The following is a 23,627-nucleotide window of genomic DNA, read 5'->3' on the forward strand; positions in this document are numbered from 1 at the left end:
TACAGTAGAGAACATTTCTGGTGTAGCTTTATAAAAGATAGAAAATCACCAGTTTCTTCATTAACAGTCATTGAATTGGCAGCTTGTCTTTCACCATCCAGCAAGGGCTGGATCCCCCCTGCCACAATTCCTCCAATCCACAGGGGGTGAGGTGGGGTGGGGGAAAGTATAGGCACCCTAAAGCCAGCCCCAACTCAGAGTGTCCTAGAGGTAATGTCGGTGTGTGCAGCTGGCTGTGCCTATATCTGACTCCTTCCTCCACAGCCCCGTTTCCCCTTTCTTCTCCTCCTGCTGTCTCGCTCCCCTCACTCCCCCTCTCATGGCACCAGCCACAGCTCTGCTTGTAAACACTGGCGAGGGACAGGCTCGCCACCACTGCACCGAAGTCAGGGCTGGCCACACTCAAGATTGACTCTTCCCGAAGCACCATCCTGTGGCCCTCTGGACTCACCTCGCAACTGGGCTCCGAGGACTCTCCTTGCCCATCCTGCTGCTGGGCAGCCAGGCATCTCAGCACCAAGCTGGCCTCAGTGCTACTGGAGGCAGGGCTTTGCCTGCCAAGCCAGGCTTTACACTCTGGCAGTGGAGTGGCTCAAATTTCAGAGGGCTGAGCCCCCTCTAGCCCTAAATACCCGCCGCCTATGGTGAGCGGCCTAGAGAGCCTAGCCTTGAGCTGCAAGGGTCCCCAGCCTCATCCTCCTTTGCCGCCACCACCCCAGCTCACCATGCCTCTCACTGAAGTGTGACCTGGCCATCTGTCTGTCATGATGGAGACACAACCGGGCCAAATTACAGTGAGTGGTGTTGCCAAAAAGTTGTGATTGTTGCAGTTTCCACAACAAAAATTGTGGCCCATGATTTTCTTACAGCCCTACTCGTAACATGTCCTTATATACAACTGGAGACCCACTCACATAATTCTGAAGAGGAAATGAGTCACTGCAAAGACCACAAAAACTGGGGTGTGTTTCTGAATGTTCTGTCCTGTCAAGGGTGTGAAGTTTAGCCTCCCCAGAAGTTGAGTCAAGCTTGGGGAAGAAAACTAGGAGATGAATCAAATGGTACCAGCAGAACTCAAACAACTGCAAGAACTTGAGATGAGGCCTGAGAAGGACCCTGTCCCCTGCATAAAGGGGACCCACCACAAAGGTCTGGCTCTCCCCTTCTCTTTGAGCTGATGGAATGGCTACCAGAAAGGCAGTCTCCAGAGATAAACTGCATAGGAACAGGTTGCCAAGGGCTCAACCTTGCTAATACTACACTGGAGGTTGCAAGAGGCTCCTCAACTGCAAAACCATGAATAAGGCCTTTAAAGAAACCTTACCATTGTATGATGGGAAAACAGAGCAAGGCCCTGGATAGGATGGGGATGTGCAGATATTGATTTTAGATGGACCCTTTGGGGGCTGAAGAGTGGAGGGCTAGGTAGAGAAGAGCTCCCGCTGGAGGTTCTACCAGGCTCTTGACACCAGCAACATGCCAAACCTGCTGCCTGGTGGAAGATGCATATTGTGCATTAACAGAGGAAGAGGCAGAGAGTTGTCAACACTAGAACATTTACCTCTTTCTCAGAAACTCCAAGGTCTTCGAGGTTGGTAACAGTATTGGGTAGAGGAATGCTGCCTGAAGGAAGCCTGTGGTCTCTCTTACTTGGTCCTTGGGCCTGGAATATGGGGGCCCAGGGAGCACCAAGTAGTCCTAGAGTCCTTAAGGGGAATCAAAGACCCCACCTATCTTTCAATTAAATCTCGTTGACCTAAAAAGGAAGGTCCTCAATTGCTGTTTGGACCTTACTGGGAATTTGTGATGATTGAAGCCAGGAAGATCTTCTCACAACCACCAAGGCAGCCAAGGTGTGCATCCAGTACAGCCTATAGGGGATGTGTGGGCTATCAGACACAAGGGTCTTTATCTCCTCTTGCGATTTGTGGGGTACCCATCCACATATTGAGACAGTTTGTTTCATCTGAAATAATAGTATTTGACAGAAGTGCTTGGTAATAAGCCACGTGCAGCTGGAGGCTGGCAGATGAATATACTTTGCATTGACAGGTCTACTCTCTTTGAATCTGATGCTTCGGCCTCCCTTGGACTGCCAATACCAGAAGCAACCCTGATACTCATATCCCTTGGAATGGAGTCTGTCAGCTCACTTGGATGCAATTGGGATGGATGCTGACATGTGCCATAGGTCTTCTGCAAGCTCCAACAGCCTCTCATTGATAGGCATGCCAAGCCTGCCATTCATGAAAAACTCATGGACATCTTGCAGCCTGAGAGACTTCTGCACTACTTTCTAGAGTCTCTGCCATGCACCTGAAGAGGTCCTGGAACACCTTGAAGGCATCGACTGAAAGCGGCATACAAGGATTTAGTCTTGTTGGGAAAGGATAAAGAGATTGCAGTGGGGACAAGTCGCTTTTCCCCTTGTAGATGTTGTTCATAGTCACTTCCCTTGTTCTACCTTTCCAGGATTTGAAGCTGCACTAGCTGACCTGGCCACACGGGTTTAGACCGAACCCTAGAGGAGGCCAATGATGAAAGCTTGCTTGAATACAACTGCACACCCCAGAGTATCCAACAGGAGCAAGGCTATTATGAGTATGGCATTCGGGTAGGAGATATAGAGAGGCAGGTCCCAGGAAGGATGTTCCTATGAGCCCTATGTCCTTTCTTGATGTCCCTTACAGATCCCTCCCCAGAGTCTCTTCCTGACCCCACTGTGTTACCCAAGGAGGGGAAGGAAGGCGTGAAGGGGAGGAGTGCCTACTATGCCCCATGGGGATGAACAAAAGCAGTACACCTTTTCCAACGGAGGGATTGTCTTGACTGGGTAGGGGGCAAAGTCTGCACTGGAGATACGAGAGGTCAAGGTGGTACTAATGACTTGGTAGCTGACACTTAGTTATCAACACCCTCAGCCTTTTAAGAAAAGGAAACTATTGTACTGTGCCCAGAGGCAAACCACTCTGTACCATATATACCCTCGGTAATGACATATTAGGTACCAAGAATGCTGATTTGAGGTTGCTGGTGCAAAAACACCACGCACCGAAGGATCTGTGCCAAGAGACACGTGGCCCATAGGTTTAGTGGGTACCGCCACCATTCTCTAACAGTCAGTAGTGGGGCACCAAAAGAACCCTTCTCAGGCCACTGGCTGCCTCTCGGCTGTTGAGCTCAAGATGAGTCATTTATGAGTCTTGTGTAGGGTGACCTATGCCCCTACTCTACACTAGTGGTGCTCTTCCCTAGCCCTGTCAGAGGTTGTAGGAGCTGGAATGGAGGCAGACAACTGGGGCCTCTTCATCGATGTAGCCCAGGAACTCAGGGTGGAATCTCAGCTTACCAGGGTGCTCACAGAGAGTGTGACCGGAAGACTGAGATCTTTGTGTGTCCTTCCTTTCAGCGTCCAAGATGGTTTACATACAGTGCTTCAGGAGGAACAATTTTAAGCGGGCTTCTCTACCTTTCTGAGTTTGCTTAGAGAAGAATTGACATATGGTAAAAAGAAAAGGAGTACTTGTGGCACCTTAAAGACTAACATTTATTTGAGCATAAGCTTTCATGAGCTACAGCTCACTTCATCGGATGCATTCAGGGGAAAATACAGTGGGGAGATTTATATACAGAGAGAACATGAAACAATGGGTGTTACCATACACACTGTAACAAGAGAGTGATCACTTAAGGTGAGCTATTACCAGCAGGAGAGCGGGGGAGGGGGGAAAAAACCTTTTGTAGTGATAATCAAGGTGGGCCATTTCCAGCAGTTGACAAGAAAATCTGAGGAACAGTGGGGGGTGGACAAGGGGAATAAACATGGGGAAATAGGCTTGAATAGAGACTGGGAGTGGATGAGTCATTACACAAAGTAAAGCTAAGTTAATTTTATCCAGTTTGCAAATGAATTCCAATTCAGCAGTCTCTCATCGGAATCTGTTTTTGAAGTTTTTTTGTTGAAGAATTGCAACTTTTAGGTCTGTAATCGAGTGACCAAAGAGATTAAAGTGTTCTCTGACTGGTTTTTGAATGTTATAATTCTTGATGTCTGATTCATGTCCATTTATTCTTTTATGTAGAGACTGTCCAGTTTGACCAATGTACATGGCAGAGGGGCATTGCTGGCACATGATGGCATATATCACATTGATAGAATGTGCAGGTGAACAAGCCTCTGATAGTGTGGCTGATGTGATTAGGCCCTATGATGGTGTCCCCTGAATTGGTATGTGGACACAGTTGGCAACAGGCTTTGTTGCAAGGATAGGTTCCTGCGTTAGTGGTTCTGTTGTGTGGTGTGTGGTTGCTCGTGAGTATTTGCTTCAGGTTGGGGGGCTGTCTGTAAGCAAGGACTGGCCTGTCTCCCAAGATCTGTGAGAGTGATTGGTCGTGCCACAAGTACTCCTTTTCTTTTTGCAAATACAGACTAACACGGCTGCTACTCTGAAACCTGACATATGGTACACACTGCTTAGGAATATGTCCTTCTCTGAAACACAGTAGGCACCTAGAGTGCCCATTATTACATGGCACTGAAGCATCACACAAAGGACAGGTTTTAAATACCAAGTTTTGTTTCTGCCACTTTTCTAGAGCCCCTGTATGTGGAGGCTAGAATGTGCATTTAATCAGAAACTAGAACCTGACTAAACCAAAGATTTTTGTGTGTGCTATCAAGAGCCAACAAGACTTACCACCATTACGATCTAAACTAGCGCAGTGCACAGAGAAGCGGGCGGACCCTGAAAGGGTTGTGTCTCACTGTCCGGGCGGTAAGAAGGAACTGAGGGATGGTGGGGCCCACTCTGTTCTTTGTATTCTTAAATGGCAGGGGCAGGGTGCATCAGGACTTCTAGGGCCGAGGCACAGCCCCAGTGAATGCTGCTGGCCAAAACAGTCCAATTTCACACAAGAGACACATGTGCACCAAGAGCTGAATCTACATGGACAAACACGGGCAGAAGAATTTTAGATGATAGATGGATTTGCTGCTGATAAACTGGTATCCTGGCTTCCCTGCCTAACTCTGAAACGTTTGTTTTTTCTCCAGAAATACCAATAAGATTCACAACTGTGTGTTCAAATGTAAGTGTGTAGAAGTTGGAAAGTTCCTACACTAAGGTAAAAAGAAAAGGAATACTTGTGGCACCTTAGAGACTAACTAATTTATTTATTTATTTATATATATTTCTTTATATAACACTAAGGCAGTGTTCAGATACAGGGGGCTTGGAAAAAAAATCACAAGCACATTGGTTTTCTATTGTGAAACCTCACATTGTCGGTCTTATTCCACTCCCACACTTTGGAAAATCTGTTTAACAAAAATATATTGCATGCTTACATTAGCTACAGAAAGATGTAGGCCTAAATTCCTTCATCTTAACAGTTGGACTGCAGTCCCATGGTGCGGGGTCACAACAGGCCTGGTAATGGAACATTAGCGGCAACCTTACATACAGAGTCACACCCAGCATCTCCACAATGACATGCAACCAAAACTAATTAAATCGAAGTTATAAAGAAGGAGCTCCAGACTTCAGGGATTCCAAACTCCAGTGACTCACAGAGAACTGTAAGTGGAACTTGTAAATCCCATAATAGGAAATATTTCGCTTTGAAACCTTTTGAATACAACAGCTTTTGACTGAGGCCACCAGAGCCTTGTTTCCCTTGCCTGTAGGCATTATTAGCCCCATTCCACAGATGGCTTTACAAACAGGTAGGTAAAGGGACTTCCCTGGAGGGTCCTGTGTCCAGTGGATAAAATGTACATCCATGACAGGAGCTCTGGATTCTAATCCCAGTGCTGACACAGGTATCCAGTATGACCTTTGGCAAGAGGCTTAATGCACATGTAATATGGAGAATACCTGCCTGCAGCACGCATCTTTACCAAATATTGTTTACTAACTGCAGCATATTAATAAGGCCAATTGGGGGAAGAGTTTGCAGCAGATGTCATTAAGGATGCCAAGAATCAGGGCAGGAAATTCAGATACTTAAGGTTACTTCAACAACCTTAACTCAGAAATAATAAAATAGATTGAGTGTCCAAATTTATGATAGGCACCTCAGCTGACCAGGAAGATAGTAACCAAACATAGTTCAGGCCTGCACAAAGGCTGAGCTAACACTGAACTGAAAACACAGAATTTTGTACTGACATTTGTTTCTGCTTTTAATTTCACTGGTGTTTTTTCTTTTGAAAAGCAGAAAAAGAGTAAAAGACACTGAGAAATCTCTAGGAGGGGTGAGGCACCTCAAGGATCCTATCCTGAAAAGCATCAAGCAGCCACAGCTCTTACTAACTTCAACAGGAATTGTGGGCATGCGACAGCTTGTGATCAGACCCTTCAAGTGATTTAAGGTGCCTTAACTGGGTCTAAGCTCCAAGCACTTAGAAAGATATAGGCCATATCTACACTCGCAAGCTTAAAGTGATACAGCTGTGCTGCTGAAAGTTCGCTCGTGTAGCTGATGGGAGAGAGCTCCCATCGACATAATAAAACCACCTAAATGAGAGGTGGTAGCTAAGTTGGCAGGAGAGCATCTCTCACCAATATAAGCGCTCGTGTGCACAGTGCTTATGCCAGCAAAACTTGTCACTCAGGGGTATGTTTTTTCACAGCCCTGAGTGACGTGCGTTTTGCTGACATAAGGGGTAGTGCAGACATGGTCTTACAGTGCTATCATTCTTTAAAAAGGCTTAAACTGCTTTTTTAAAAAACTCATTTCAACTCTCAATTTGAGATCAGATTTGGAAATTGTCCAGCCCCCACCTCAACTTTCCCTTTGACAGCAGGACCTGCCTGCTGCTGTATTGGGCAGGGCTCCTCAGAGAAGTGCAGGAAGAGTTCCAGTAAGCCAGCCTCTTACTACCTCTCCGTCAAGGTGTTCCAGCAGCCCTAGGCCTTCGTCCTTTTGCTCAAAATCGCCTCAAGCTAGCTCCTTGCCTGGGGGAAAGAGGAGATGGTACTTCCAGAGACAGAATTTCAGTCTAACAGGTAGGACTCTTCCTTCCAACCTGCTGGTGCTGCTCAGTTCCTGAATGGGGCTTTTGTGGTATTACACAGAAGTAGTGTCTCAGAGAGAAGAGCAGCATCAGCTGTCCCTGTGTTCCCAAAGAAAGTGGAGGCTGGGGACTGTAACTTCCTATATTCCACCTCATGTTAAAGAATTCAAGTTAATTTATTCATTGTTTAAAGTCTGAGGATTTACTAGACATTCGCTGTCTTTATTAAGACAGTATGTTGGGGGTGGGTGGAGGAAACAGTCACTCTTTAAGAGAAAGAGAAGTAAAAATATTCAGAATGGGAAAGGAATGAAGGCTTAGCTTGCTTTTAAAGGGCAAATTTTCCAACCTGGGTTGGAGTGTGACACAGGATCCAATAAGATTTTATGTTTTCAGCTGAGAACATTTAAAATGTAGTTCTCGCTCTGACAACATTTCTCAGAGAAAGGAAGTACGAAGACTAAGGAGGATCTCCCACCTGAATCTAAGATGTGGTTGTTCCTCAGGTCCAATATGTGTATATAACAGTTAAATTTCAGCAGATTGCCAAGCTGAGCAGAGTCCTGCAATCCATTCAGCTTGTTATCAGCTAGATACAGTTCCCGTAGGTTCATGTTCATTTTCAGAGCCGTTGCTAAAAAACAAAGAACAGAGAATTACACTTCAGCTCATGTAACACAGCTACAGAACAAAAGACCACAGAGAGCAGGGCACCTGCCTGCAGACCCACAAGACACCTTGAAACAGCATGTAACCAAAGGAGACGTAACTTTAGGTTTCTTTCATTACTGCTTTAGGTCTGCATATTTATCCTGCTACTAACTGCTCGTTAATGCATTCTGTATGGTACACAAGGCCATGTATCGTAGGCTTATTCAAGCTGGATGCTGCAGAAGAACACATGTCCATACAGACCATTCGTAGTGCCATCAATACCTTATCTTATGCAAATTTCCTACTCATATAATATGTCAAAGTCTCAATATCAGCATAAATTAACGAGGCAGAAAAATCATCAGCAGGACACAAGTATGGTTGTCTAAATGCTTTATAGTGACAAGAAAGTCATGGGGCTAACCTGTGTCTGGGAGGCATGACTGTGGAGCTGCAGGAGACACGGGCCCAACGTCTCCAGGGGTGTGTGTTAGGGGGATGGGGAGAGGCACTGCATAATCCTGAGAGAGGGTGAAGTATCCACTACCATGGCCTCCGTAGAGGGCAACACTAGCAGGGCAACGAGTCCTGAGCAGCCCTTGCTCACCTCAACTACAAGGGCTGCTACTGCACGCAGCCTTGCATAACATCAGGCACAGTGCCGTGGCCCCTTGAGCCCTTTCCCCTTTTGTGCCCCCAGAACAACGGTAGGCTATAATCTTGCACTGAATCGACCATTACACTTCTGCCAGCACTAGAGGGATTTGCTAGTCAGCAGCAGTATCAAAGCAGATCAGAGGAGATAAAACCTCAATTTTCCATTAAGTTCTGCATTTCACACCAAGATCACAACCACCCTGTTAACCAGAATGCTAGACCCAGAGTAACAACTTTAGCACTGGAACCTGCAGCCCAGGTGAGAATCTCTCTCAAGTATCCCTGACAGATGTAAGAACATGGTTCAAAGGGTAGCATATAGCAGGGAAGTTACACTAATAGCCTATTAACTGCAAAGCCATCTTTTGCTTACCTGTCTGCAATATGCCTGTACCTCCGGTCTGATGTGACCACAAAGATGCCTAGCTCCAGCCTAGCAGTGATTCACTAACCAACAGCTGCCAGTGGTGCCTTATCCCCTTCCAGAACACTGAGAGGCCTGAACTTAAAGCCTCTGAAACCCAGAAAATGGCTCCTACAACGCCCCACCTAACCTTAACTCCGCCCTCCTGTCTTTGTTCTCCTAAGGGAGCGCTCAATGCTGTATCCCTCCCTAAGACTCGGGGCCAGCAGAAAGGGTGAGGGAGATTGGAGAAAGCTGCTAAGTTTTTTAAATGTTAATGGATTTCCAGGCCAGAAGGGACATTGCGAGCCTGCAGCCTGATCTGACATCCTGCATAGCACAGGCCAGCGAACAGGAATCTTTGAGCTCTGCAGCTGTAGCTCCAAGCCCCCTTAGGTGGCAGGGCAAGCTCTGGCAACCTGCTGCACTGCTCCCTGATCGCCATGGCTACACTTAGCCCAGTGACGGGCAGGGGAGCATGGGAATAAAAGCGAGGATTTGGAATTGTGTTGAACACACAGAAAAGGGCAGATTCTTTTAGGGAGAGACAAGATTCTACTATATGCCCAGTGCCTGTGGCAATCTCCATGGAGGGCAGGTGTGGTAGTGGTCTGGGGTGGGAGACATTCCTTTTAACTCTGCATTTCCTGGCATTCAGAGGCTTAAGTTTAGCCCCCCCATACACACACTTTCTGGAAGGGTATGAGGCACGGACGGGCAGCCTGAACTCTGCAGTTTTTGGCTGAGTTTCCCTGGTTTACAAACGTTCACAGAACCCCCATGTTCCAGAGCCCAGCTCTCCCTCCACATTGGCCCTGGCTCCTTTGCGACAGATACTCCAACTACCAAAGGCACTGGCCGTAGATTAATCCTTTCCCTGCATCACAGCCCCAGCTCAGAGAATTACCCTCTTCCTACCTCATCCTCCCACCCCAGCCCTCCTGCCCATGAAGGGGTCAGCAGTAGTAGGGAGTCCCACAGGTGGAGGAGCTGAGAAGAGGCTTCAGGGACTGACATGGAGTCAGTGGGGGCATTTTGTGAAGCAGACAAATGGGGCCACGGCTGTGAGAAGCTGCAGCACCTCACGTCACAGCGACGACCCACTTCACTGCACGGCTTTGACCTCCTCTTGCCCCAGAGAGCAGCATCACAGGAAGGGTAAAGTCTGGAGGGAGTGAGAAGGGTAAGGGGAACTTTGGAGTCTCTTCCCTCTACTGTTCCCTAATCAAGGGAAGGAGAACCTCAGGGCCCCTCCCCCCGACAAAGAATTGTTGGTAGATGAGGGGTATTTGGGAAGGAGCACACAGATGGCTCCATTCCTTGCCCCACCCTCAATTATGTTCCATGCCAGAGGGGGCACCAGCTTTTCCCCTCTTCAGATCCTGGTGTGTCAGAGCTCTGAGCTCCCAGCAAGCAATGATCCCTTTGATAATGATCCCTTATTCGCCAAGAAAACCCAGCTCTTCACCCCCAGTGAATGCTGCTGCTCAGTGTCCTCTAGAAACAGGGGTTCCTATGGAGGAGGTACCAGGCTACATGTGGCAGGACTTTCCCTTACCAAGAACCCATCGTACTAAGGGTGGGGCTTCCTTAGCCCCTGCCTATAGAGGGCCAGGCTGTGAGCGAGCCTAGGCCTCCCAGGAGGTGGGAGGACAGCAGCTGTGCCCCTGAAGACATCCCCCTTTGATAGGGAGGGCAGTGGCCCTCTCTGGTAGCCTCCCCATGTGAAAAAGCAAGATGGGGATGACCCAGAGGGGCACTCCCATGAGCCGAGGGGGTGAGAATGAGCTTCAAAGTCCCACCCAACCCAGAACTCAAGAGTGAGTCCTGTGGGGGAGGCCTGGAAGAACAGGGCACAGCAGTCAGAGAACATGGGATATTTGGAGGAGGATATCTGTAGGGGGACACAAGGAGGATAGAGCTGGGAAAGCAGTGGGGCTTGAGTGTTAGGATGGGAAGGCTGCCACTGCCTCACAAGCTGGCTCTGCTGCCATGGGTTGCAGGAGCCTCTTATGTCTAGGGCCCTACCAAATTCACAGCAGTAAAAACACATTGCAAATCATGAAATCAGATCTCCCCCATGAAATCTAGCTATTGTAGGGGAGGGGTAGAATGGGGGGCACCCCAGCTGGGGGCTTCTACCATGCCTGGGGCTGCAGCTGCTAATCCTGACAGGGCTGGGGAGGGACAGGACTTCCTCTTCCCCTGCATAGCCACTCTTGGGAGGGCAGGGGGGAGAGAGAGAGAGAGAGAGAGAAAAGAGGGAAACAGACTCAGCTCTGCGTACCTCACCCAGCTTGTGACCCCTCTACAACAACTTTGCAAACCCCCCACAAGCCCCTTTTGGGTTGGGACCCCTCAGTTACAACACCATGAAATTTCACATTTAAACATCTAAAACTGTGAAATTGATTAATTTTTAAATGCTATGGCCATTAAATTGATCAAAATAGACCGTGAATTTAGCGGGACCCTACCTATGACCTCAGAGTCAGAAGCCGTTCCAGCAGTGCTCCTGCTTGCTTTCCGCAAGCTGCTCCAGGCCCGTCAGCCCATCCCAGGGGAACAAGAGCAGGGAGAAGTAGGGGAACTCCTGGTAACAGCAGCAGGACAACTGGAACTAGCAGTTACCCGCCCCTAAGGGTTGCATCTACCCTAGAGTGGAGCTGCCAGCCCTGATCCAGCATTTCTTGCCATCCATGCCCTTTGCTAGTGAGGCTCCTCTAGGAAAAGGAAAGTGAGGGGGTTTTCAGGGAGGGGCTCCAGGCTCCCTCACAGCTGATGCTGCACCCCCACCTAGGGCTCCTAGCTCCAATCTACACCCCAACACGCTCTCCAAGACAAGCCCTGCAGGGCCTCCCTAAAGGCTCTTCTCCATTTCGAACTATCCAGCTCCAGCAAAGTGGCCCTCTGATAACGATCCCTTATTTATCTAAGGGATCATTGAAAGTCATCATTTTCAAAAAAACAAGTTTTCCCATCTTTAAGAAAAAAATGGGCTTTTGGAAAATGAAGATTTTTGAGGATCCCTTATACAAATAAGGGACTGTCAAAGGGCCACTTTATCAGAGCCAGGCAGCTCCAATCAAGAAGAGCCTTGTAGGATCTAGATGACCCCCCATTCCTGAGGGTGGGTGTCTATCAGAGTCTTGGTAGGTGGAAGTGCAGAGACAGGCACACCCTTGTATACCTGAATGGGTCTTTCCACCAGTTTAACAAGGAGAGAACTTCTTCTGGGATCTTGACCAGCATGTCCATGTGGTGTCTGCTAGGTATATATACACTGATTTCAAATCACCCTTGCAGATGACCTCTGGCATCTGTGTGACATAAGTGTATGAGGTCATGGGTCCTAGAGATCTCAGACACGCACTGGTGATTATGGGTGAGCCTGATGTTGGTACCCAGGTAGCAGTGGTGTAAGCTTCTCTACTTCAGTGTGTGGTAGACCCTGCCCACACAAGCTTCAAGTCTGACTGGCCCCAGTCGATAGTATGCAATAAGGGCCTCTGCTAAGTGTAATGAGTGAAGACCAATGGCAACTCAGCTGATGAGGGCCAAGTTCTAATGGCGATGAAGGTGGATGACCTACAACTGCGGATGCATGAGCCGTATAGGGCAGAAGGAGATCTTCATAATGGTCATCCACACCCACAGAAACCAATGGCATCTGACAGGGAAGTTCCTGGGAAGGGGGACTGGTGTCCCCAAAAAATAAAAAACTCCTCTGTAGCTCCCCAATCCCAAGGAGGCAGAGTGGGGCGAGGAAGGGATAAAAGCAACCAGCCACGACAGACCCCGACAATAGCACCAGGGTTAAAACCCCTTCTATTACTAACTCCAGGAGGAGGGGCATGTTCTGCATGCATAGGAGAGAAGCGACCCAAACCCCACTTGTGAATGCACATCCACAATGACCAAACCAGATCAAGGGCAAACCAGACTTCAGAGGCACGTTCTGTGTCACCACATGGAATGTGTTAATGCTGAATGGCACAGGGTACAAGCTCTTGTCAAAGACCTCAACCACTGTAGACTAACTGCTGGCACCACAGAAAAGCAACCAAGTCACTGAGGAAAAAGCAACGTCCCCCTACTTTCGAGGTCCACACCAAACTCAAGGAGTGGCACTTGTTTATTGGACAAACTTCTAGCACACAATTTAATAAAAAGAACCCCATCTTTCCATGCTTACTCTATGCTCGGTTCCAGCATCATTATGGACACTTTTGCGTTGGTGCACAGGCCACAACGACAGCTGATGCATCACCCATGCAACAGGATGCATTCTATCACCAACTAGTAGCAAAAATCCAGTGCTTGTGCTTGGAGATTTTAATGCCATGACAGGCTGTGATTGAAGTGGGTATGAATCCATGATAGGTTCCTTTGGTTTGGGTTCACCAAACAAATACATCTCTTGGCTTCTGACACCGTGTGCCACTGAGGGATTGTCTGTTAAGGTGCCTAAACCAGGAGCCCATAACAACCATCGCTGGACCTGAATTTCAAATAATGGATGTCATGAAAGAAACTGACCACATGACTGCCAGATATCGCTCAATAGTGAAATCTCACAAGGTCTTTGGCGACACAGAAACATCAACAAACTTAGATCACAGACTAGCCATCACTCAGCCTCTCTGCATCTTCCACCACCTTGCAAGCCAGACATCCACCAACAGTCCAATGGCCATTGTCTCCTGAGGATCATGTTGATGCCATGAAATATACATGGCCCATTGAGGAGCATATATATAACCTCGGTATCCTCTTAGATGACGTGAAGATCGCCTGGATTGTATACGTAATGCTACATCATATGACACCATTGAATAACTGGCTTCAGACACTTCTGCCTTTTAACATCCCCCATTATGAAACTAGATGGCTCTCCCTGCTCAACATGGATGCGGTCCTGGACAGATGAAAAACATTATGAAAGCGTGCTGAACCGTGCACCTGCTGATGACCGTCCAAAGCTACGTGACCTGACAAACTGCACAGCAGCAGACCCAGCAACAACCCTCATCCTCCATCACTCACGGACCTGTGAAAGATCAACCAAAAGTTACGGAATGGACATGCTGCTGGACCAGATGGTATTCCGATCCAGTTGCTGAAAGGTGCCTTGGAACCAGTAAGCATCGGCCTACATCAATTCTTTTTAAGCGTGGGCATCAGGCAAAGTACTTACAGAAAGACGGCATCAGAGCATACCAGGGCACAGGATCTCTCCTCGAGCAAGGCAACTACAATCCGATTTCATTATCATCAGTCCGTGGAAAGGTCTTTGTTTATGTTCTTCTTGGTAGAAGGCAGTCACTCCTTAGTAGACATCGTCGTCTACAGTAATCATGTTTAACTATTAGACAGTTGACAATGGACACTGTTCTTACTCTTTGGCTTCTAGATGAGCTGTACTTAGAAATTAACCACTCACTTCATGTGGCATATATCATCATCAACACATTAGCTTTTGATTTGGTCAACAGGTCAGCACTTTGGCTTGCACTGAAAGAAGTTTCAGATCTAAATGTTCTGCTAAACCTGGCGTATGATCTTCAGAACAGTAGTGGAGCAAGAGTGCACACTGGTTCATGGCTTTGGTCACATTTCCACACATCCCCAGGCGTGCGGCAATGATGCATTCTCATCCCAGCATTATATTGTTGAGCTGTTGACTGTATATTAGTATTTGCCACTCCACATGTCAGAATCAAGGATGATCATGAAGGGTTTGCTGACCAAGACAACATGAACAACATTCCCTTGTTTGTTGAGAAGTCAGAGAATTTCAGCCCCGCCCACCAACATCTCCAAGACACCATCCACAATATGGGATTGAATGTCGCATGGCAGAAGACCATGGTCCAGAAATTCAGAACTGGGCCACCAGAACCCCCCAGTGCAGTGAGTGCCGTCAAGAGTGCTGATGAGGTTATCTACCTAGGGTGCAAGCAGAGTTCAAGCAGTCACAGCGAACTGGACATTCTTCAATTACTAGGTCTTGCTGCCTCCTGCATAAAGTCTGTGTCTCACTTGTGGACACAAGAACATGTCTGTGTTGATCCTGAGCTTTGTGTGTCTATCAAAACTGTGTATTACCTGTATTGCCACAAATGTCAGAAACCTGGACCCTACTCTATTCAGACTTGGAGCAGCTGGAGGCATTCCATACAGGTTGTCAATGCCAAATCCTGAACATAAAGTGGTTTAACTTAATACCAAATATTTTAATCTCTCAGAGATCTAACCTCCCTTCAATCAGTGATTATATTCAAAAGCAGTGTTGCATGCTCTTTGACCATTTCGTCAAGATGGACAAAAACTCTTCAGGACACTGCGCTCTCAAATTCTCCATCAACACTCAAAAGGGGTGCATGTTGTGACTTGACCTGGCACCGCCTATAGGGCAACCCCAAAGTTTCATAGATTTGTACGATTGAGCCAGATCTGGAAACTTCACTACACACTGCCCTGTGCATCACCATGGTCACTGTCCGGCGCAACTGTCCTCAGTAGGCTGTCTGTGTTTGATGATGAAGAAGTTGGTTGAGAACAGCTATTACCTATTCGTAAAAATCCTTGATGCTGTAAGAAAGACAGAAGGGCAGGACTCCAAATTGGCAGTAGGATGCTCCTGCCAGGAATCATTTCCTGTGAGCTGGATGGATTGATAGCTCTTCACCTGCATGATGCGGATTTCCATCTACGAACTATGGTCATTATGAGCACTGTAATAAACGTATCAGCACAACTTATAGCAAGTGTGGGCAGTCAGAGGTGTGTCTGCCATGAAAGATGACTTCTTCTCCTGCTGCTCCTTTGGCTATTTGTCTATACACAGAGACACTGTCCCAGTTTAGACAGTCATATTTTGAGAGGAGGGCCTGATAGGAAGGCCAGCCTCATAGAATATCAGGGTTGGAAGGAACCCCAGAAGTTCATCTAGTCCAACCCCCTGCTCGAAGCAGGACCAATTCCCAGTTAAATCATCCCAGCCAGGGCTTTGTCAAACCTGACCTTAAAAACCTCTAAGGAAGGAGATTCTACCACCTCCCTAGGTAACCTCCTAACTGGAGGTTAGCCTACAAATACATCTTGTGGCCGAAGAAGTCCTAAACTACTATCACCATAGAAGAAACTGGTGCTCAGAAACTGGTGTGAATAAAAAAATATATACATTTGAATTCCTTAGCAGGGACTTGGTACCTCCCATCTGCTTTTTATCACGTGACCTGGATGGATGTAGGTGGATGCCAGACAGTTTTTGCAGCCTTTATTAATGGGGATGGCAAGTCTCCCTGGTGTAGAAGGATGTAGAATGTCCAGGAGTTTGTGATGCTTCTCTTGAATCACTTCCAGGGCTACGTCTAAGGCTTCTAGCACACATTTCATCAGGTCCTGGAATACCTTAAAGCCATCAGTGAAGGCCGACACGGATGGATTCACAGATTTGTCAGGGAACAGTGAGAATATTACAGCAGGGAATGGTTGCTCTTCCCCTGGAGCTGATGTTCTTATCTTTCCTCCTGCCTTTCAAGTACCTATGGCTGTACCAACTGGCTCATCTGAAAAGGCTTAATCGTCTCTTTGAAGAGGGTGATCTAGCCCGAGAGTCAATGAAGCAGCCTACCTGAAATATGGCTGTATTTTAATTTTACATGCCAGCAATCTGGTTCTATTTTACTTTAGGTGGACCCTATATGGGCATCTCCTTCCCACAAAAGGTTCCCAATAAATCTAAAACCCTCCTCCCTACACCATTGTCTCATCCATGCATTGAGACCTTGCAGTTCTGCCTGTCTAAGTGGCCCTGTGTGTGGAGCTGAATGCATTTCAGAGAAGACTGACATGGAGGTGCGGTACTAACTACACTATCTAAATATTCTATACAAGGCTAGGTAAAATCACAGTATGTGCCAAATAAGCAGACACAGCAGGGGTTTCATCTCACTGCCATGGGTGGTAAAAAGTAACTGAGGGAAAGTTGGGGCCACTCTGCCCTTTATACCCTTGGGTGGGATGTGTGACTGCACAGCCAGTGGACACGGTTGACCAAAAGAATTGGTTCTCACATGCATAGGGCACACATGCACCAACAGCGGAACAAGTCTGGACAATCACTTGACGTAGAATAGTTTGTCCTCTCTTTTCAAGACATTAAAAACAAAGAAGTTATCCAAGTAAATAAAAGGCGTTTAGATGCAAAGAAGAGACAACCACATGTGATTACTCCAGGAAACAGACCATGCCTTGTGAACAAGATTCTCCAGGTTATTCACCTAGTAACATGAGCGGGCGCCCAGAAAGGCCGGCGTTCTCCAAGTGTAACACTACCAGGGTGCTGCTGATGCGCAGAGCCCGAGCAACAAATGGCGCCGAGTGATCCAGCAGAGGAGTGTTCCGAGCATCCAGGTACTGCAGACAGTTAGTCTGGAAAAGGAAGGCAGAGGGGTGAGATGACAAAACAAAACAAAAACAAAAACATGTAGCCATTGCACACTTTCAAAGCACATTTAAGTTCTACTCAAGTCAGCTGGGCACAGACTCTGCACATACTTTGCCTGATCTGCCCTTCCATCTGGGTCTCTCTCAAAGCACTTTACAAACGTTATTGAACTCCCTAGGAAAAATAGTTAGGTTACATATCATGGTTTTAAAAATGAGAAAAAACTAAGGCACAGAGGAGCAATATCTTGCTCAAGGTCATATCATGAATCTGTGACAGAGAAGGGAATATCACACCAATCTCCTTGCCTTAAGACCTGTGCCTTAACCATAAAACCATCTTTTCTTTTTTCACCCATGAAACAGAATTTGGGTATATATCTATATCTCAGCAACAAACATTTTAATCCAACTACTAGCGACTGTTCAACCAGCGGTAAGGGGCATAGACTCTGAAAAAAACATACCGCATTCCAGAATTCAGCCTGCCAGTAACAAATACAAAATATAGGAATGACAAGCTCCCCTCTAGTCAGTAACACCTAGTGCTTCAAACAGTGGATTGCCAGCAAATTGCCGCATTATGCAATTCAGCCGATTGTGGACTGTGCCTTTTCACTGCTTCAGAGGAAATGCCTTGGAAATATAAAGGGAAGTGATGAGTTTGCTGAAGTGAAGAGGCCAGAACGGCTCTCCAGATTTTCAAAGTAAATAAGATGAGTGATTTCAGACATCCCTGCTTCTTTTGTTAATTCCCCAGGGAACAACTAAGATGCATCTTCTAGGAGTTAGTCATTTTTCGTTTTAGGCTAATTTGTATTTTAGCTGTCACCTGCTCTTCTTCTAGCTGGCCAGGGAAAAGCATCTGAGAGACCTCAACAGTTTGGGACCCAGTTACTCAAGAAACGTGTTCCATCCACCCAGGTTCCATTGGAGCCGCTAAGGTAAGCTGGGCACTTTAGCATGGGTTCCTAGGGTAAAAATCTAGTGCTGGTAGCAGGACATTTTCAGTCAATGGCTCTTGCTCATGGAATTCACTTCCTCTGGTGGCCTTCGAGGCACTCTGTAAACTGCTAGTTAGGCAAGCTTTGAGGTGAGGAGAGGTACACCAAAAAATAAATGTTGGCATTGGGCTACCATAGCAATAATGATCCATCTGCAGTACTGATTGTAATGGTCTGTTTTTAAATACCGAGAAACTTGATTATCATAGGAACAGACTACCTAGAAAGATCTTTACAAATAAGTAAAAAGGAAATTTTAAGGTAAGAAACAAAATGATACCAATCTGTGAATATCCATCTCAAGCCATCATACCACATCCTGCCATTCTGGGGAAAAAGAACAAACCTTTTCAGACTGAGATGGGGCTAAGAACTCTATTTGAATTAAGCAGATTTGCCTAGAACACCTCAAGCGGGAATCTTCAGAACATCCTGATGAGGTGCTGTGCCCAGTGCTGGTAGCAGGATATTTTCAGTCAATGGCTCTGAGATCAGGAACTTTGTGCATGAGCCCAGCATCCAGAGGAACTTCATCAAGATTGGTTGATGACTATATGGATATGGCCATCTGAAGAAACGTGGAAACAATCTTTGCATACATTCATTTGAAAGAAATACCATGCAACAGCTCATGTCTACAACTACAGTGAGCAGTCTTCACTGGGGAAAGGGGACTTGTTCCTGGCTGAAGATTACAGGAATGAGATGTTAACTGCTGTACTACAGTTAGTCTACTCATCCAAATAAGCCTGCATGAGGTATTCCAAAATGAGGGTAAATGCGACACCTTTCCTGTCTTCAAGAAGCCACTAGAACTAATAAATCCTTTATAGATACTCTACAAGGCAAGTAGGCCCAAAGGTAATGATTGGTCTGAAAAAAAGAGGCTGTAGTATGAAAATTGGAGGAAGTTTCTTGCAACGTTCTTGAATAATATGGAGAAACCCTTTTCACTGGGCCTACTGTAGTTATACATTGGCTGAGGAAAATGAACACAGAATATCTTTTTCTGATTATCCACCATGACCCTCAAATCTTTTTCAGAGTCACTGCTTTCCAAAGTACAGTCCCCCATGCTGTAAGTGTGACCTACATTCCTGATTCCTACATTTACGGCCTTGCATTTAGCTATATTAATATATGTATTTGCTTGCACCCAGCATATCAAGTGATCCAAATCACCCTGTTTCAGCAACCTGTCCTTCTCAGTATTTACCACTTCCTCACACTTGTGTCACCGTAACCTTTACCAGTAAAGCTGCGAGTTTGTCAGAGGTCACAGTCATGGAATCCATGACTTCTTTCCGTGACTTCTGCAGCAGCCGGTGCGCCTAGCCTAGGGGCCACCTGAGCAGCTCACGTGGCCCCTGGGCCAGTTGCACTGGCTGCTGCTGGGGAAGTCACAAGCCACCGCACCCCTCTCCCAGCAGCAGCAGCAGGAGTTTGGGTGTGGGAGGGGGCAGGGTGTTGGGGCGTGGGAGGGGGTAAGGGCTTTGGGCAGCGCTTACCTTGGGGTGAGGAGGCCTCCCCAGAAGCAGCGACATCCCTTGGCTCCTAGGGGGGAGGCGCAGTGCGATCAGGGCACTCTGTACGTTGCCTCCGCCTGCAGGCACTGCCCCCACAGCTCCCAGTGGCCACGGTTCCCAGCTGTGGAGATGGTGCTCTTGGCGGAGGCAGCATGCAGAGCTGCCTGGCCACGCCTCCACCTAGGAGCTGAGGGATGTCGCCACTTCCGGGGAGGCGCAGAGTCAGGTAGGGAGCCTGTCAGCCCCGTCAAAATAGGGCCAAGATGATGATTATCTGTTTATAATTATATTTTGAGAATTCTCTGTTAGCCAGATTTTAATCCATTTAATGTGTGCCATGTTGATTTTGAGATCGTTCTGTTTTTTCATCAAAATGTTGTGTGCTACCAACACAAATGCCTTACAGACGTCTATTACATCAATGCTCTAGTTATCAACCAAACTTGTAATCTCATAAAAGAGAATTTGACAAATCTATTTTCAATAAACTCATGTTTAGGTCAGAAAATGCAGAGGAAAAAAAGTGAGAACTGCCAAAAGCCAAGCAGAGTTGGATCTTGCAAAGGAAATTAGAAACCAGCAATACAAGCTTCTTTAGCCATATAAATTAAAAAAAACAAGGAAAGAAGAACCGGGTCCACTATGCAGTGAGGATGGGGTAAAGACTAAAGATAACGCAGGTATGGCCCAATACCTAAACGATTACTTTGCCTCAGTTTTTAAATCAGGGTAATGAGGAGCTTGGGGGCAGTGGAAGGTTGGCTAATGAGAACAAGGCTATAGAAGCAGAAATTACGAAATTCGAGGTAGAAACGAAATTCAAGGTTTAATGGGACCAAATTGGAAGGTCCAGATAACCTCCATCTAAGAATATTAAAGGTACTGGCACTTGAAATTGCCAGCCCAGTAGCAAGCGTTTTTAATGAATTCGCAAACTTGGGGGTCCATATCCTATGACAGAAGACTTAGAATCATAAAATATCAGGGTTGGAAGGGACCTCAGGAGGTCATCTAGTCCAACCCCCTGCTCAAAGCAGGGCCACCCCCTCAAGGATTGAACTCACAACCCTGGGTTTAGCAGGCCAATGTTCAAACCACTGAACTATCGCTCCCCCCCATATTCTTACATATAGGTATGATACTTGCAAGTATCAGACCTATATGTAAGAAAAGAAACTGATCTGAGAAACTACAGGGCCTTTAGTTTGACCTCAATTGTATGCAAGGTCTTAGAACAAATTCTGAAAGAAAGAATTAGTTAAGGACAGAGGTAAACAGTACCTGAAATAAAATACAGCATGGTTTTACAAAAGGCAGATGGCCTGGTACTAACCTGATCTCTTTCATTGAGAAGATAATGGATATTCTAGACAAAGGAAATGCAATATGTGATGCTGCACTCTATATGATTTTATGAAAATATGCTAATGAGTGTGAATAAATTGTAACTGGAATATGCTTCATGCAAAAGATTTCTTGTAAGGTATCATTACAAAGCTTATAATCTACTGAGTGTGGTCATCCTATTTGTATAAATTTATCATTCTTGTATCTGAAATTAGAAATATGAAATATAACTCTGAGGTCCTGTTGTAATTATGCAAAGTGTGGGCCATTAATGGTGGTTTGGAATTTTGATGGCTCCCATTAACCAGGACAATTGACTGTAGATGGCTCTGTTTACTTCTAAGTCTTCCTGTATACCTGTGTGCTGGAAAAGTGGGTAATGAAGTCTTACAGTAACATGTTTCAGAGTAACAGCCGTGTTAGTCTGTATTCGCAAAAAGAAAAGGAGTACTTGTGGCACCTTAGAGACTAACCAGTTTATTTGAGCATGAGCTTTCGTGAGCTACAGCTCACTTCATCAGATACATACCGTGGAAACTGCAGCTGCTCAAATAAACTGGTTAGTCTCTAAGGTGCCACAAGTACTCCTTTTCTTTTTACAGTAACATGTGATCATGTCACCTGAACTGGAATCCATCTTTAACCTGGTGTTTTTCCATTTAGAAGGAGGGGTGGGAACCCAGAGAGGGACAAAGGATTCCCACCTTGTGCAAAAGATATACAAGGGGGTGGAACAGAACAAAAGGCACTGCAGTCATGAGAAATCCCCTAACTACCAACTGAGCTGGAACAAGGACTGCACCAGGGGAAAGGATTGGGCCCAGACTAGGAAGACATCCAGTCTGTGATAGAAGCTTATTGGAACATCTCTGAGGGTGAGATTTACCTGCATTTAGTTTTTACTGTATTAGGCTTTTCTTTTTGCGGATACAGACTAACACAGCTGCTACTCTGAAACTAGGCTTAGCCTTGCGTGTTTTATTTTGTTTGGTAATTTACTTTGTTCTGTCTAAAGAACAGGTGTACTCGTGGCACCTTAGAGACTAACAAATTTATTAGAACATAAGCTTTCGTGGGCTACAGCCCACTTCATCGGATGCATAGAATGGAACATATAGTAAGATGATGTGTGTGTGTATATATATTTATTATATATATATTATACACACACACACACACACACACACACACACAAGTTGGAAGTTGCCAAACAAACCGTGAGAGGCTAATTAGTTAAGATGAGCTATTATCAGCAGGAGAAAAAATCTTTTGTAGTGATAATCAAGATGGCCCATTTAAACAGTTGACAAGAAGGTGTGAGGATACTTAACTTAGGGAAATTATTATTTGGAACCACTTAAATCCTCCTTTTTGTATTTAATAAAATCACTTTTTACTTATTAATTAACCCACAGTATGTATTAATACCGGGGGGAGGGGGGGGAAACAGCTGTGCATACCTCTCTATCACCAGCAGGAGAGTGAATTTGGGGGGGGGTAGAGGGTGAGAAAACCTGGATTTGTGCTGGAAATGGCCTAACCTGTTGCTCACTTTAGATAAGCTATTACCAGCAGGACAGTGGGGTGGGAGGAGGTACTGTTTCATATTCTCTGTGTGTATATAATGTCTGCTGCAGTTTCCACGGTATGCATCTGATGAAGTGAGCTGTAGCTCACGAAAGCTCATGCTCAAATAAATTGGTTAGTCTCTAAGGTGCCACAAGGACTCCTTTTCTTTTTGCGAATACAGACTAACACGGCTGTTACTCTGAAACCTCTCTATCAGTGTTATAGAGGGCAAACAATTTATGAGTTTACCATGTATAAGCTCTATACAGGGTAAAACAGATTTATTTGGGGTTTGGACCCCATTGGGATTGGTTATCTGAGTGCTGGAGACAGCAGCACTTCTTAAGCTGTTTTCAGTTAAGCCTGCGACTTGTGGGGGACGTGGTTCAGACCTGGGTCTGTGTTTGCAGCAGGAAAGCGTGTCTGGCTCAACAAGGCAGGGTTCTGGAGTCCCAAGCTAGCAGGGAAAACGGGCTCAGAGGTAGTCTCAGCACATCAGGTGGCAGTCCCAAGGGGGTTTCTGTGATCCAACCCATCACACAGTAGATCTAATCTACCCGGATTTCAGTAAAGCATTTGATACAGTTCCACTTGGAAAATTATTAGTTACATTGGAGAAGACAGGGATTAATATGAGAATCAAAAGGTGAGTAAGGAACTGGTTAAAGGGGAGATAACAGATCATGCAGAAAAGTGAACTGTCAGACTGAAGGGAGATTACTAGTGGAGTTTCCTCAAGGATCGGTCTTGAGACCGATATTATTTAACATTTTCATTAGGAGCTTAGCACAAAAAGTGGAAGCATGCTAATAAATTTTGCAGATGACAAAGCCTGGAGGTATTGCCAATACAGAAGAAGACTAGAATATGATACAAGAAGATGTGGACAAACTTGAAAACAAGAGTAATAGAAATGGGTTGACATTTAATAGAGCAAAACGAAAGGTCATGCACTTAAGGACTAACAAGAAAAATTTTTGCTTTAAGCTAGGGAT

The 23,627-nt window shown here is 46.0% G+C and overlaps 1 protein-coding gene across 1 annotated transcript in view; it reads right to left on the reverse strand.

The window, feature by feature from the left end:
• The window catches only part of PPP1R37 (protein phosphatase 1 regulatory subunit 37), a 166,696-nt gene that overhangs the window by 41,709 nt on the left and 101,360 nt on the right, over window positions 1-23,627 (reverse strand). Inside the window, exons 6-7 of the mRNA XM_077840151.1 lie at window positions 17,021-17,171; window positions 7,497-7,652 (exon numbers count right to left, since the gene is read on the reverse strand). Coding sequence (XP_077696277.1) covers window positions 7,497-7,652; window positions 17,021-17,171 — 307 coding nt within the window. The remainder of the gene's footprint in view (window positions 1-7,496; window positions 7,653-17,020; window positions 17,172-23,627) is intronic.

This window comes from Eretmochelys imbricata, chromosome 23, assembly GCF_965152235.1.
Source record: "Eretmochelys imbricata isolate rEreImb1 chromosome 23, rEreImb1.hap1, whole genome shotgun sequence".
NCBI classification, from domain to species: Eukaryota; Metazoa; Chordata; order Testudines; family Cheloniidae; genus Eretmochelys; species Eretmochelys imbricata.